This window comes from Heterodontus francisci, chromosome 9 (assembly GCF_036365525.1).
Source record: "Heterodontus francisci isolate sHetFra1 chromosome 9, sHetFra1.hap1, whole genome shotgun sequence".
NCBI classification, from domain to species: domain Eukaryota; kingdom Metazoa; phylum Chordata; class Chondrichthyes; order Heterodontiformes; family Heterodontidae; genus Heterodontus; species Heterodontus francisci.
In genome coordinates, this window is record NC_090379.1 from 37934846 (window position 1) to 37950535 (window position 15690).

Sequence of the window (15690 nt, forward strand, 5' to 3'; positions counted from 1 at the left end):
GGCAGTGAGAGAGAGAAGGGATCAGTGAGAGAGAGAGGCAGAGAGAGAGAGAGGCAGTGGATGAGAGCAGCTCTGCCCCTAGAAGGCCCCATTTTGGATTGCACCATTTCTGCACAGGTAGCAGCAGGCTGGACAGGATGGCTGGCTTGACAGGCAACAGAAAGAGGGACATATACAGAGCAAGAGAGCGCAAGGGAGGCAGTGAGAAAGAGAGGGGCAGTGAGAGGCAGAGATAGAGAGGTATTTGTGAAATGGAAATAATGTTTGACAAACTTGTTGGAGTTTTTTTTGAAGATGTTACTTGTAGCATAGATCAAGGAGAACCAGTGGATGTGCAGTATTTGGATTTTCAGAAGGCTTTTGATCAGGTCCCACAGAAAAGGTTCATAAACAAAGTGAGAGCTTATGGGATTGAGGTTAATATACTACAATGGATTGAGAATTGGTTAACAGACAAAAGCAGAGAGTAGGAATAAATGGGTCTTTCTCAGGTGGGCAAGTTGTTCCTAGTGGGGCACAAAGATCAGTTCTTGGGCCACAGCTGTTTACAATCTATATAAATTATTTGAATATGGGGATCAATTGTAATGTTTCCAAATTTGTTGATGACACAAAACTGGGATCTAATTTGTGAGGAGGATGCGAGGAGGCTTCAAGGGAATTTGGACAGGCTACGTGATTGGGCAAGAACAAGGCAGATGGTATATAATGTGACTAAGTGTGAAGTGATCCACTTTGTGGGGTGGCACAAGGATCAGTTCTTGGGCCACAGCTGTTTACAATCTATATAAATTATTTGGATATGGGGATCAATTGTAATGTTTCCAAATTTGCTGAAAAAACAGAAAGGCAGAGTATTTCATAAATGGTGAGAGTTTGGGAAGTGTTGATGTCCAAAGAGATCTGGGTGATCTTGTTCATGAGTCACTAAAAGCTAGTATGCAGGTGCAGCAAGCAATTAAGAAGGCAAATGGTATGTTGGTCTTCACTGCACGGGTATTTTACAGGAGTAAAGATGTGTTCCTTCAAATGTATAAATCCTTGGTGAGACCACACCTGGAGTATCGTGTCCAGTTTTGGTCTCCTTATCTAAGGAAGGATATACTTGCCATCAAGGGAGTTCACCAAAGGTTCACCAGACTAATCCCTGGGATGGCGGGATTGTCTTTTGAGAGATTGCAGAAACTGGGCCTGTACTCTCCAGAGTTTCGAAGAATGAGGTGATCTCATTGAAACTTGCAAAATTCTTACAGGGCGTGACAGGGTAAATGTAGGCAAGATACTTCCTTAGGCTGGGGTCACAGTTGGGGTAGGCCATTTAAGACTGAGATGAGGAGGAATTTCTTTAGTCAGAGGGCGGTGAATCGGTGGAATTCTCTAGGCTAGAGGGCTGTGAAAGGTCAATCATTGAGCATGTTCAAGACAGAAATCGATAGATTTCTGAATACTAACGACATCAAGGGATATGGGGATAGTGGGGGAAAATAGCATAGAGGTAGATGATCAGCCATGATCTATTTGAATGGCGGAGCAGACTTGATGGGCTGAATGGCCTATTCCTGCTCCTATGATCCAGATAGACACAGAGAGACAGAGACAGAGAAAGAGAAAAAGACAGACACATTTATAGTGCACCATTCATGACTACCAGACATCTCAAAGTGCTTTACAGCCAATGGAGTATTTGTGAAGTGCAGTCACTGTTGTAATGTAGGTACCACAGTAGTAAATTTATGCACAGCAAGCTCCTACAAATAGCAATGTGAAAATGACCAGATAATCTGTTTTTGTGATATTGATTGAAGGATAGATAATGTCCAGGACACCAGGGATATCTCCCCAGCTCTTCTTCGAAATAGCACATTGGGGTCTTTTACATCCATCCAAGATGATGGATGGGGCCTCGGTGTAGCCTTTCATCCAACAGATGGCTCCTCCAACAACGCAGCACTCCCCCAGTTCTGCACTGGAGGGTTAGCCTTGATTTTTGTGCTCAAGTCCTGAAGCGGCACTTGAACCCACAACCCTCTGATGCAGAGAGTATGCTACCAACTAACTCTCAGCTGAGACTGGAGGAGTGGCAGTGGTGGGAAGATGCATGCTGTCATCCTATGAGAGGACAGCAGGTTCATGTTCCATAATGCCACTGCAACCCTGGAACGGCACCTCAGCAATTCAAATAATCTGCTAGGGGACAGATTTCTGTACCACTGTGCCACCCTGCTACCCCATTGAACACTGGTATCTGCAGCCATGATGGCAGCAAGCTGAGTGTTCCTGCCAGCAAGCTGGCATGACTTCAGTCAGTGCTTCCACTGCAACACTCAGACATTGGGTAGCTTCTGCTTGTGCTACAAAGAAAAACAAGACATAAGCAATCAAAGGATTCATCATGGTTGGATCCACAAGTGTAGTGATGGAGTTGGCCACTAATTCCACACTGGAAAAATGGGTTCCAAACTCTGCACAAAGCTTTGTGCAAGTTTGGAGCTGGACGTGTCCATGCTCCTTCATATTTTCTAGCAGGTCTGCCATTGCACCAAGCATTTCAGTGTGCACACCCATCAGCCTTTTTCCGTACACCGCCCATTGAAGTCCTCATCTGAGACCTCTGCAGCAAAACTCCTGTACAACCTCGCATTCTGGCGAGATGGCACCTGTGCTACCCTTTCCTCCTGCCCTGGTTGCTGGCCACTCATGTCCCGTGTCTCACGACATGCAGATCCTGCCTCTATGCTACCCTCTAAAGTATGGACAGTGTCAGTATCCGAGCTTGTGGCTGCAAGTATGAGAGGGAGTGACTGTGTTTCTTCTTCATTACTGTCTTCCTGCTTTTCCACCACTCTCTGGTAAGGTGGCAATACTTGAGTATCTGAAAGGAGAAAGGCACAAAGGTAGGGCTGTGATGGTGGAAGGGGGAAACAAAGAGGTCATGCTTAACCCATCCACAGCTTGTAAACAGAAGAGATAGTGGGATGAGTGGAATGTGGGACGCAAGGTGGATTAGGTAAGTGCATATCAGTCTTGATGCTTTCAGTCCTGCCGCTGGCCACGGCCTCAGTTATGGCCGAGTCAAGTATCGCAACCACCATCTCCTCCATCAGCTGAGCCTGCCTCCCAGTTAGCTCCTGCTGCCTTAAGCTGTGCTGAATACCTTGAACTCATGCTAACCTCTCAAGATTTTCGTGTCTGCTCAGGCAGCTACTCAACAGTGTACATAGCATTGCCTGCACAGTGCATTCATGTAAATGAGTAGACAGCATGAAGTTTTCCTGTTGCCTGCATTGACAGCAATGCATGCGGGTTAATTGCACATAATCTCTGCGCTTGTTTTCGGGGCTTGCCGAATTTCCCAGACTAAATATTTATAAAATGTTTTGGGGTTCAACTTAATATTGCCTGCTAATCATGTCTTGTAACCTCTCTTTGCTTCCCATATTCACTTTTTCAATTTGTTCCTGCACTTTCCAAAACCTTCCTAATTACTAACTGAATCTTGCTCCTGACATTTTGTAAGCCTCCTTTCTCTGTTTTATTATAACTTTTATCTCCTTTGTCATCCAGGGCACATTAACTTTGAATGCTCTACTTTTTACCACTGAAGGGATGCGCCTAGATTGTACTTTAATTATCTCTTCCCTGAATCCCTTCCATTGCCTTTATCATGCAGTCACCTTTTCCAATCTACCTGCGCTGGGTTCCTTCTTAAATCACTGAAATTAGCTCTTCCCCAGTTGAGCATTTTTATCTGATATTTTCCGGTCTCTTTCCATAATTACTCTAAACCAAATTATGTTGCCGTCACTGTTAGCTGGATGATCTCCTACTGTTTGTGGCCTTGTATGAACTGCGTCTCTGTTAAAGGAACCACATCATGATCCCATGCGGCACTTGTGCCTGCAGCTCACCAACCTTATCAGTTACGATACAGACTTTGACATACATGCAATTTAATACCTCCTTCCTCATTTTTGCTATTTTCCTCAATGTGGACTCTGAAATTTGGGGGATATTTCTAATTTTACTGCTGTTGATATTGCTCTGTTCTGATTTTGTTGCTGCTCTTTTACGCTATTTTCTGGTTTCCTTGCCCCTGTCAAATTAGTTTAAAGTTTAAACTGTCTCTCTGCCCCCCCCACCCCCACTCTCTGTTCCCCCACTCTCTGTCACACAGTTGCAGAGAGTGGAATGCTCAGCAGATGATTGGTCAGTTCTTTTAAAAACGATCGCTGTCAGTTTTGCAGAAACCCATCAGAACCCACCGGGAAACCCCCAAGTCTGTTGGGAAACGGCTATTCCTGATGTCAGCAACTGTCAGCTGTGAAACTGACAGCACAATTGTTTAAAAGTCAAACTGACAAAGGGAAATCTCTTATCTCCAGTCACGGTGTGGATGAGGATGAAGAACTGTCCCAGGTACAGTTTACACCTGCGGGCTGGATGGAAATGGTTGACGGGCAGGATTCTGGCCCACAGGCCGTATGTTGGACAACCCCGGTTTAAACCCTCCCCAACAGTATTCATTTAACCTCTCGGTATAAATACTGGTCTTCGCTCTGTCCAGGTGCAACCCATCCATCTTGGACACGCGCCCCTTCTCCAGAACTTATCCTAATTCTCCAAGAGTCTAAAATGCTGTCTCCTGTACTACTTGCCCAGCCACACATTTACCTGCAATATCTTCCGGTTTTTATACCCACCAGAACGTGGGACTGGGAGTAATCTTGAGATTATTACCTTTGAGGTCCTTTTTCTTTTAAAAAAAAATCTTTTTCCGAGCTCCTAAAACTCTGCTTGAAGGAGCTCAACACTCATTAGTTCCAACCAGGACGACGACTTCTGGCTGTTGCCCTTCCCTTCGTAGAATGTCCTGCAACCCCTCGGTGATATCCTTTATTCTAGAGTCATAGAGTCATTGAGTTATACAGCACAGAAACAGCTGGCACCAGGGAGGCAACATTCCCTTTGGGAATTACGTTTGTGTTTACAGAAAAGCATGTCCATGCCCGAACAGTCGGATCCCCTGTGACTACCGCATTTGTCTGTAGTCAAATTTCCCATGCAGGGGTATTGCCTCTTGTTGCATTCCTCCAAGCAGATGTCCTCCTTCAGAGCTGAAAACCTGTTAGCAAGTGCCACAAGCTTGGAGGATTCCTACAGTAACTGTGTCTTCCCTGCTACCTTGTCTGGTAAACAGTGGACACAGATTTAATGTAATTGGAAAATGTCTCAGAGACAAGATGAGAATTATTTTTAAGCAGTGAGTTATTATGATCTGAAATGCTCTGCCTGAAAGGGTTGTGGAAGCAGATTCAATAATTTCAAATGGGAATTGGATAAATATTTGAAGGACAGAAAATTGCAGAGCTATGAGGAAAGAGCATGGGAGTGGGCCTAATTGGATAGCTCTGTTAAAGAACTAGCACAACCACAATGGACTGAATGGCCTCCTTCTGTGCTGTAAGATTTTATGATTCTATGAGAATTGGAGGAACACAAAAGTTCTCACAGGGATGTCGGGCTACAGGAAGTTACAAAGATAGGAAGGGGTGAGGCTATTTGAACACAAGGATGAGAATTTTAAATTTGAGGCATTTGTTGGACTGGATATGTAGGTCAGCGAGCACATTGGTGATGGGTGAACTGGACCTGGTGCAAGTTAGGATCTGAGCAGCAGAGTTTTGGATCAAACCAAGTGTACAGAGGATGGAATATGGGACGCAGGCCAGGAGAGAATTTGAATAGTTGAGTTTGGAGGGAACAAAAGCATGGGTGAGGGATTCAGCTGCACATGGGCTTAGGGAGGAGCAGAGATGGACAGAAAAAAAAGCTTCAGACAGAAATCATGTTCCAGCTTTAATAAATTGTGGGGACTGTATAGTTGAAGGAGACACGAAGCCACTTAATTCAAATACAAACGTGCTGTTTGAATGATACAGTGTGTGTCAGATTAGCAACCTTTGCATTGATCAGAAAAGTATTTAAGTTCAGAAGTATTTATCAGTTTTTTTAGTCATTGAGTGTGGTCTGGATTCTTTGGAGAGAATAATGCATCAGATAACTTCCACAGTTATTGAGGAAACAACAACAACGTTCGTTTATATTGCACCCTCAATGTAGAAAAATATCACAAGGCTTTTCACAGAGACAAAGCCAAAGAAAGAGGTATGAGGAGGGGTGATCAAAGGTTTTGTCAAAAAGGAGAGCTTTAAGGAGCGAAGAAACACACTTACCTCCATAACTTTAATTTTATTATTGTTCAACCAAAGAATCTCCAACTTCTTTAGATTTTCCAGATTTTTAATCTTGGTGATCTGATTGCAATACAAGTAGAGCTTTTGAAGATTTGTACAACAGTCTAATCCTTCAATGTCCTGGAAAAGAATGAAATAAGTTATTTTTGTAACCAATACCATTACCACACTCTTATGGCATCCTCAATAGATTGCATGGTGAAGAACAAGAAACTTCAGAACCTTTGGGTGATCTTCCCAATATTTTAGCAATATGCAAGTAACAAAGCTTGGAGAGGAATTTTTATTTGTCTTAATACTGCCCTACATACATCTCCAAATGTAAAGGAATTTTCAAAACTGTAACCAGTCATTTTTTTTTAATTTTGTGGAGAGAGAAGCTGAGTTACTATTTCAGGTCTGTGACCTTTCATCAGAACTCCAGTTCTGATGAAAGATCACAGACCTGAAACGTTAACTCTGTTGTTGTCAGACCTACTGAGTATTTCCAGCACTTTCTGTTTTTATTTCAGATTTCCAGCATCTGCAGGATTTTGCTTTTTTTTTAAAAAACTCTTAACACGTGCAGCTTCTATAAGTGCCTGCTGGTGGCAATGTTGAGCTGCTGGAATCTATTCTCAAGCACAACATTAATAGCAACTTAATACTTTGCAACAACAAATTAAAACAGAAATCTGATGAAAGGTCACACAGCTCTGAAACGTTAACTGTTGTTTTTCTCTCCACAGATGCTGCCTGACCAGCTGAGTATTTCCAGCATTTTCTGTTAATGCTTCAGATTTCCTGCATCCACAGTAGTTTGCTTTTGTTTTTAATACTTTGCAGACTTGCTGCTATCTTCAACAAGTTGCATTTATACAGCACCTTTAATGTAATAAAAGGTAGTAAGGTGCTTCACAAGAGTGTTATAAAACAAAATTTTACACGGAATTACGTAAGGAAGTATTGGGGCAGATGACCAAAAGCTTGGCCAAGGTGGTAGATTTTCAAGAGCGTCATAAAGGTGAAAAGGGAGGAAGAGAGATGGAGAGGTTTAGGGAGGGAACTCCAGAGCTTTGAGCTTTGGCAAATAAAGGCCAATGGTGGAGAGATTAAAATAGGGGTGCCCAAGAGCCAGAATTAGAAGAGTGCATATATCTGGAGGGTTGTGGGCTCATGAGATTACAGAACCAGACAGGAGCAAGGCCACCGAGGGATTTGAAAACAAGGATGAGAATTTTTAAATGAGGTGTTGCTTAACCGGGAGCCAATGTCAGTCAGCGAGCACAGGGTTGAACAGGATGACAGCAGCAGAGTTTTGAATGACCTCAAGTTCACGAGGGTAGAATGTGGGAAGCTGGCCAGGAGCATGTTGGAATAGTTAAGTCCAGAGGTAACAATAACATGGAAGAGCATTTCAGCAGCAAATGAGTTGAGACAGGGGCAAAGTCAGACGAGGTTACACAGGTGGAAATAGGCAGTCTTAGTGATGACGCAGGTATGGTGCTGTTCCAGGGGAGACGATGGCATAGTGGTATTGTCACTAGACTAGTAACCCAGAGACCTAGAATATTGCTCTGGGGGACATGGGTTCGAATTCTACCACAGCAGAAGGTAGAATTTGAATTCAATTAATAAAAATCTGGACTGAAAAGCTAGTCTAATGAAACCATTGTCTATTGTTGTAAAAACCCATCAGGTTCACGAATGCCATTTGGGAAGGAAATCTGCTGTCCTTACCTGGTCTGGCCTAAAAGTAACTCCAGATCCATAGCAATGTGGTTGATTCTTAAATGCCCTCTGAAATGACCTAGCAAGCTACTCAGTTGTATCTAACCGCAACAAAGTCAATAAGGAATGATACTGGACGGACCACCCAGTATCGAACAAGGCACCGGAAATGACAACGGCAAACCCAGCGCTGTTGACCCTGCAAAGTCCTCCTTACTAACATTTGGGGGAATTGTGCCAAAATTGGGAGAGCTGTCCCACAAACGAGTCAAGCAACAGCCTGACATAGTCATACTCACCAAATCATGCCTTACAGCAGAGGTGGCAGCACAGTGGTATACAGTTGGGAGGGCATTGCCCTGGGAGTCCTCAACATCAACTCCAGACCCCATGATACTTGACAGATCGGGTCAAACATGGGCAAGGAAACCTCCTGCTGATTACCACCGACCAGCAACACCTGCCTCCCCCTCCCCCCACACCTTCAGCTGATGAATCAGTACTCCATGTTAAACAGCACTTGGAGGAAGCACTGAGGGTGGCAAGGGAACAGAATGTACTCTGGGTGGGGGACTTCAATGTCCATCATCAAGAGTGGCTCAGTAGCACCACTACTGACCGAGCTCTAAAGGACATAGCTGCTAGACTGGGTCTGCAGCAGGTGGTGAAGGAACCAACAAGAGGGAAAAATATACTTGACCTCGTCCTCACCAATCTGCCTGCCACAGGTGCATCTGTCCATGACAGTATTGGTAGGAGTGATCACCACACAGTCCTTGTGGAGACAAAGTCCCGTCTTCACATTGAAGATACCCTCCATTGTGTTGTGTGGCACAACCACCGTGCTAAATGGAATAGATTTCAAACAGATCTAGCAATGCAAAACTGGGCATTCATGAAGCACTGTGGGCCATCAGCAGCAGCAGAACTGTATTCAACCACAATCTGTAACCTCATGGCCCGGCATATCCCCCACTCTACCATTACCATCAAGCCAGGGGATCAACCCTGGTTCAATGAAGAGTGCAGGAGGGCATGTCAGGAGAAGCAACAGGCATACCTCAAAATGAGAGGTCAACCTGGTGAAACTACAACACAGGACTACTTGCGTGCTAAACAGCGTAACCAGTATGCAATAGACAGAGCTAAGCGATCTCATAACCAATGGACCAGGTCTAAACACTGCAGTCCTGCCACATCCAGTCGTGAATGGTGGTGGACAATTAAATAACTAACTGGAGGAGGTGGCTCCACAAATATCCCCATCCTCAATGAAGAGGGAGCCCAGACACCAGTGCAAAAAATAATGCTGAAGCATTTGCAACAATCTTCAGCCTAAAGTGCCGAGTGAATGATCCATCTCAGCCTCCTCCTGAAGTTCCCAGCATCACAGATGCCAGACTTCAGTCAATTCGATTCACTCCGCGTAATATCAAGAAATGACTGAAGGCACTGGATACTGCAAAGGCTATGGGCCCTGACAACATTCCGGCAATAGTACTGAAGACCAGTGCTCCAGAACCTGCTGCGCCCCTAGCCAAGCTGTTCCAGTACAGCTACAACACTGGCATCTACCCAGCAATTTGGAAAATTGCCAAGGTATATCCTGTACACAAAAAGCAGAACAAGTCCAACCCGGCCAATTACCGCCCCATCAGTCTACTCCCAATCATCAGTAAACTGATGGAAGGCGCCGTCAACAGTGCCATCAAGCGGCACTTGCTTAGCAATAAGCTGCTCACTGCTGCTCAGTTTGGGTTCTGCCAGGGCCACTCATTACAGCCTTGGTTCAAACATGAACAAACGAGCTGAACTCAAGAGGTGAGGTGAGAGTGACTGCCCTTGACGTCAAGGCAGCATTTGACCAAGTATGGCATCAAGGAGCCCGAGCAAAACTGGAGTCAATGGGAATCAGCAGGAAAATTCTCCGCTGGTTGGAGTCATACCTAGCACAAAAGGAAGATGGCTGTGGTTGTTGGAGGTCAAGCATCTGAGCTCCAGGACATCACTGCAAGAATTCTTCAGGGTAGTGTCCTGGGCCCAACCATCTTCAGCTGCTTCATCAATGGTCTTCCTTCAATCATAAGATCAGAAGTGGGGATGTTCGCTGATGATTGCACAATGTTCAGCACCATTCGCAACTCCTCAGATACTGAAGCAGTCCATACAGAAATGCAGCAAGACCTGGACAATATCCAGGCTTGGACTGATATGTGGCACGAATGTTACTTGCCACTTAAGCACCAGGCAATGACCATCTCCAACAAGAGAGAATCTAACCATCTCCCCTTGACATTCAATGTCAAGACAATTGCTGAATCCCCCACAATCAACATTCTGGGGTTAGCACTGACCAGAAACTGAACGGAAGTAGCCATGCAAATACCATGGCGAAAAGAGCAGGTGAGAGGCCAGGAATCCTGCAGCGAGTAATTCACCTCCTGACTCCCCAAAGCCTGTCCACCATCTACAAGGCACAAATCAGGAGTGTGATGGAATATTCACCACTTGCCTGGATGGGTGAAACTCCAACAACACTCAATAAGCTTTGCACCATCCAGGACAAAGCAGCCCCCTTGACTGGCACCCCATCCACAAACATTCATTTCCTCCACCACCAATGCACAGCGGCAGCAGTGTGTACCATCTACAAGATGCACTGCAGCTATGCACCAAGGCTCCTTAGACAGCACCTTCCAAACCCATGGCCTCTACCACCTGGAAGGACAAGGGCAGCAGATGCATGGGACATCAACATCTGCAAGTTCCCCTTCAAGCCATGCACCATCCTGACTTCGAACTATATCACCGTTCCTTCGCCGTCGCTGGGTCAAAACCCTGGAACTCCCTAACAGCGCTGTGGGAAAACCAACCCCACATGGACTGCAGTGGTTCAAGAAGGCGACTCACCACCACCTTCTCAAGGGCAACTAGGAATGGGCAATAAATGCTGGCCTAGCCAGGGACGCCCACATACCATAAAAACAAATTTAAAAAAACAGCATATCTCAGGGTCAAATATGATAGCAAGGTTGCGAACAGTCTGGCTGAACCTCAGGTAGCTGCCAGGGAAAGAGCTGGAGTCAGGGTCATTGACCTGAAGCATTACTCTGTCTCTCTCTCTCTCTCTGCAGATGCTACCAGAGCTGCTGAGTATTTACAGAATTTTTTGTTTTTATTTCAGATTTCCAGCATCGGCAGTATATTGCTTTTGGAGCCGGGAAGGGAAGTTGGGTGGTCAGTAGTTTACCGAGAGAAAGAGGTGACTCTCCTAGACAAGATGAGCTTGGAGGGCATGATGAGAGATAGGAGAGAAACGACAGAAAGATGCAGGTTCAGGGCTAGGGCAGGAGGAAACCTTCAAGGAAGTTTGGCCAGGTGGGCGAAGAGAAGGCAGCTAATCTGATGATCTCAATTTTAATGACAAAAAAGACCATTGGCTCCTTGCACGTAGTTGGAGGTGAGGGTGGAGGAGACAAAGGAGAGAGGTTTAAGATGGCTTGCAGTACAGAAAAGAAGACAGGGGTTATCTTTGCATTCCAGGATGATCCTGGAATGGTAAACAGTTTTAGCAGATGAGAGCAAGACCCAATAGTGCTTTAAGTGGTCCAGCCAGAGCTGTCGGTAATGGTTAAACTACTCATCTGCCAAATCCATTCTTCAAGTCCGTATCCCATGGACTTAAGGGAGCAGAGATGAGGGCGGTATCGGGGAAATGGTCTTTGATGTTATTTATTTTGCCTTTCTATAGCTCTTTGCCATGACTTTAAAAATGCAAAGATCATGATGATTCAAAATAAACAAAGTCAACATTAATTCCTTGGGATTGGAATAGCACATTTGTCTCCTTCTTTGGCCTCCTTATCTCGAGAGACAATGGGTAAACGCCTGGAGGTGGTCAGTGGTGTGTGGAGCAGTGCCTGGAGTGGCTATAAAGGCCAATTCTAGAGTGACAGGCTCTTCCACAAGTGCTGCAGAAAAATTTGTTTGTCGGGGCTGTTGCACAGTTGGCTCTCCCCTTGCACTTTTGTCTTTTTTCCTGACAACTACTAAGTCTCTTCGACTCGCCACACTTTAGCCCCACCTTTATGGCTGCCCGCCAGCTCTGGCGAACGCTGGCAACTGACTCCCACGACTTATGATCAATGTCACAGGACTTCATGTCGCATTTGCAGACGTCTTTAAAGCGGAGACATGGACGGCCGGTGGGTCTGATACCAGTGGCGAGCTCGCTGTACAATGTGTCTTTGGGGATCCTGCCATCTTCTATGCGGCTCACATGGCCAAGCCATCTCAAGCACCGCTGACTCAGTAGTGTGTATAAGCTGGGGATGTTGGCCGCCTCAAGGACTTCTGTGTTGGAGATACGGTCCTGCCACCTGATTCCAAGTATTCTCCGGAGGCAGCGAAGATGGAATGAATTGAGACGTCTCTCTTGGCTGACATACGTTGTCCAGGCCTCGCTGCCATAGAGCAAGGTACTGAGGACACAGGCTTGATACACTTGGACTTTTGTGTTCTGTGTCAGTGCGCCATTTTCCCACACTCTCTTGGCCAGTCTGGACATAGCAGTGGAAGCCCATGTGCTTGTAGATTTCTGCATCGAGAGACAGGTTACTGGTGATAGTTGAGCCTAGGTAGGTGAACTATTGAACCACTTCCAGAGCGTGGTCGCCAATACTGATGGATGGAACATTTCTGACGTCCTGCCCCATGATGTTCGTTTTCTTGAGGCTGATGGTTAGGCCAAATTCATTGCAGGCAGCAGCAAACCTGTTGATGAGACTCTGCAGGCACTCTTCAGTGTGAGATGTTAAAGCAGCATCGTCAGCAAAGAGGAGTTCCCTGATGAGGACTTTCCGTACTTTGGACTTCGCTCTTAGACGGGCAAGGTTGAACAACCAGCCCCCTGATCTTGTGTGGAGGAAAATTCCTTCTTCAGAAGACTTGAACGCATGTGAAAGCAGCAGGGAGAAGAAAATCCCAAAAAGTGTGGGTGCGAGAACACAGCCCTGTTTCACGCCACTCAGGATAGGAAAGGGGTCTGATGAGGAGCTGCCATGTTGAATTGTGCCTTTCATATTGTCATGGAATGAGGTGATGATACTTAGTAGCTTTGGTGGACATCCAATCTTTTCTTGTAGTCTGAAAAGACCACGTCTGCTGACGAGGTCAAAGGCTTTGGTGAGATCAATGAAAGCAATGTAGAGGGGCATCTGTTGTTCGCGGCATTTCTCCTGTATCTGACAAAGGGAGAACAGCATGTCAATGGTCGATCTCTCTGCACGAAAGCCACACTGTGCCTCAGGGTAGACACACTCGGCCAGCTTCTGGAGCCTGTTTAGAGCGACTCGAGCAAAGACTTTCCCCACTATGCTGAGCATGAGATTCCACTGTAGTTGTTGCAGTCATTGCGGTCACCTTTGTTTTTATAGAGGGTGATGATATTGGCATTGCGCATGTCCTGAGGTACTGCTCCTTCGTCCCAGCACAGGCATAGCAGTTCATGTAGTGCTGAGAGTATAGCAGGCTTGGCACTCTTGATTATTTCAGGGGTAATGCTGTCCTTCTCAGGGGCTTTTCCGCTGGCTAGAGAATCAATGGCATCACTGAGTTCCGATTTTGTTGGCTGTACGTCCAGCTCATCCATGACTGGTAGAGGCTGGGCTGCATTGAGGGCAGTCTCAGTGACAACATTCTCCCTGGAGTACAGTTCTAGGTAGTGCTCAACCCAGCGGTCCATTTGCTTGCGTTGGTCAGTGATTATGTCCCCTGATTTAGATTTGAGGGGGGCGATCTTCTTGATGGTTGGCCCAAGAGCTCTCTTAATGGCATCATACATTCCTCTGATGTTTCTGGTGTCTGAGGCCAGCTGAATATGACTGCATAGGTGTTGCCAGTAGTCATTTGCACAGCGCCTGGCTGTTCTTTGTGCAGTGCTTCTGGCTGCTTTAAGTGCTACGGATGCTAACTCGCTGGGGGCTTTCTTGTAGTTCAACAGTGCAATGCGCTTAGCGGCTATGACAGGTTCCAGCTCTTCATTATGAGATTGAAACCAGTCACATTTGTATTAAGCAATAATCAACAAGGTTATAATGTTACTTTTTCAAAGAACGCTGTAAGTGCTGAAAGTATTGCATGGCTCTGCAACTTATCTAAATTATTGGTTATTTAGATAAAAATGGAATTTACTGATGTTATGTTATAGAAAATCAACATAATTTAGAAACTGCAAAGGCCATTCATGCTGATTTAGTGGTATTTGACACACTCTAACAAAAAAGACTATTTAGAAAAGAATCATAAAGACTTCTAACTACTGATCACTGATACTTAAAGTATTCTCATTTAGTTCCACCAAAACATGTAACTCACCACTAAGTGGGACTCAATAATCCATAGTTGAGTAAGCAGAGGACATGCTTCCAAACCTTCAATTCGTCTGATATTCTGCTTCACTAATGTAAGAACAACTAAATTTGGAAAGTATAGCAGTCCCACCATTCGAGGATATCCCGAGAAAAACATTTCCAGTTCACTGACTGATAGTCCTTCCTGAGCAATCTTCTCATATGACAATCCATTACATATACACTGACAAATAGAAAACATTTCGAAATTATATTAATTGGAGAATTAAGATTCAGCATATTTATTACTTTTCCAACACTTTCCAAAGTTATAAATATAAACAGCTGAAGCTAAATTAACAGTTTTTAACTTGCAAGTAAGCCTTTTAACTTGGATTGACACAAGTGGAAGCCCATCCAAACTAAGGACCAAACATCTTGAAGCTTTTCAGTGTAATGCTCTAAATTAGAGACTATGACATAGGAGGGACCATGACTGAATCTGGGGTCGATATTTCTGTACCTCTTCGAATCTACCAACGGTGGAATGTAACATACGATACAGAGCATAATTTTCAAATATACATTTAATTTAGGGTTGCCAAATCTGGATGGAGGCATTCCTGGAGATTTGATCACGTGACATTCTGACCATATGACGTCTAACCACGTAACATCCGCAAATGTTATTGCACTTACCTTATAAAGGTAGCTTTGTGCCAGCAGCTGTTGTGTGACAGGTGCTGAAAGCCAAGAGACCACCCATGAGCAGGTGAAGAAGGTGGGGCGGCACAGTGGCGCAGTGGTTAGCACCGCAGCCTCACAGCTCCAGCGACCTGGGTTCAATTCCGGGTACAGCCTGTGTGGAGTTTGCAAGTTCTCCCTGTGTCTGCGTGGGTTTCCTCCGGGTGCTCCGGTTTCCTCCCACATGCCAAAGACTTGCAGGTTGATAGGTAAATTGGCCATTAGAAATTGCCCCTCGTATAGGTAGGTGGTAGGGATAATATATGGACAGGTGGGGATGTGGTAGGAATATGGAATTAGTATAGGAATAGTGTAAACGGGTGGTTGATAGTCGGCACAGACTCGGTGGGCCGAAGGGCCTGTTTCAGTGCTGTATCTCTAAAAAAAAACTGAGGACAGGGAACATGGAAAACCGAAGATGGGTTGGGAGGTGGAGGAGGGGGGGAAAACCAAAGATGGGCGGAAACTTGATTCCACCAGCAAATCACTGAAATTGCCCAAAAACTAATAGTAATAGTGGAAACACACATATTCTCCTCATACATAACTAATGCAATAACTCAGTTATCCTATATGTAACTGGTAGTAATAGCTGTAGTATCCTGTATACTACCTGTAGTAATCCTATAACC

The 15690-nt window shown here is 45.1% G+C and overlaps 1 protein-coding gene across 18 annotated transcripts in view; it reads right to left on the minus strand.

Annotated features, from left to right (window-relative positions):
- The window catches only part of lrrc9 (leucine rich repeat containing 9), a 306547-nt gene that overhangs the window by 270858 nt on the left and 19999 nt on the right, over nucleotides 1–15690 (minus strand). For all 18 annotated transcript variants that reach the window (XR_010975669.1, XM_068038808.1, XM_068038817.1 and 15 more), the window contains 2 exons: nucleotides 14340–14558; nucleotides 6234–6374 (listed from right to left, as the gene is read on the minus strand). Coding sequence is in view for 17 of the 18 variants with exons in the window: in XM_068038808.1 (XP_067894909.1) it covers nucleotides 6234–6374; nucleotides 14340–14558 (360 nt within the window). In the remaining variant the exon portion in view is untranslated. The remainder of the gene's footprint in view (nucleotides 1–6233; nucleotides 6375–14339; nucleotides 14559–15690) is intronic.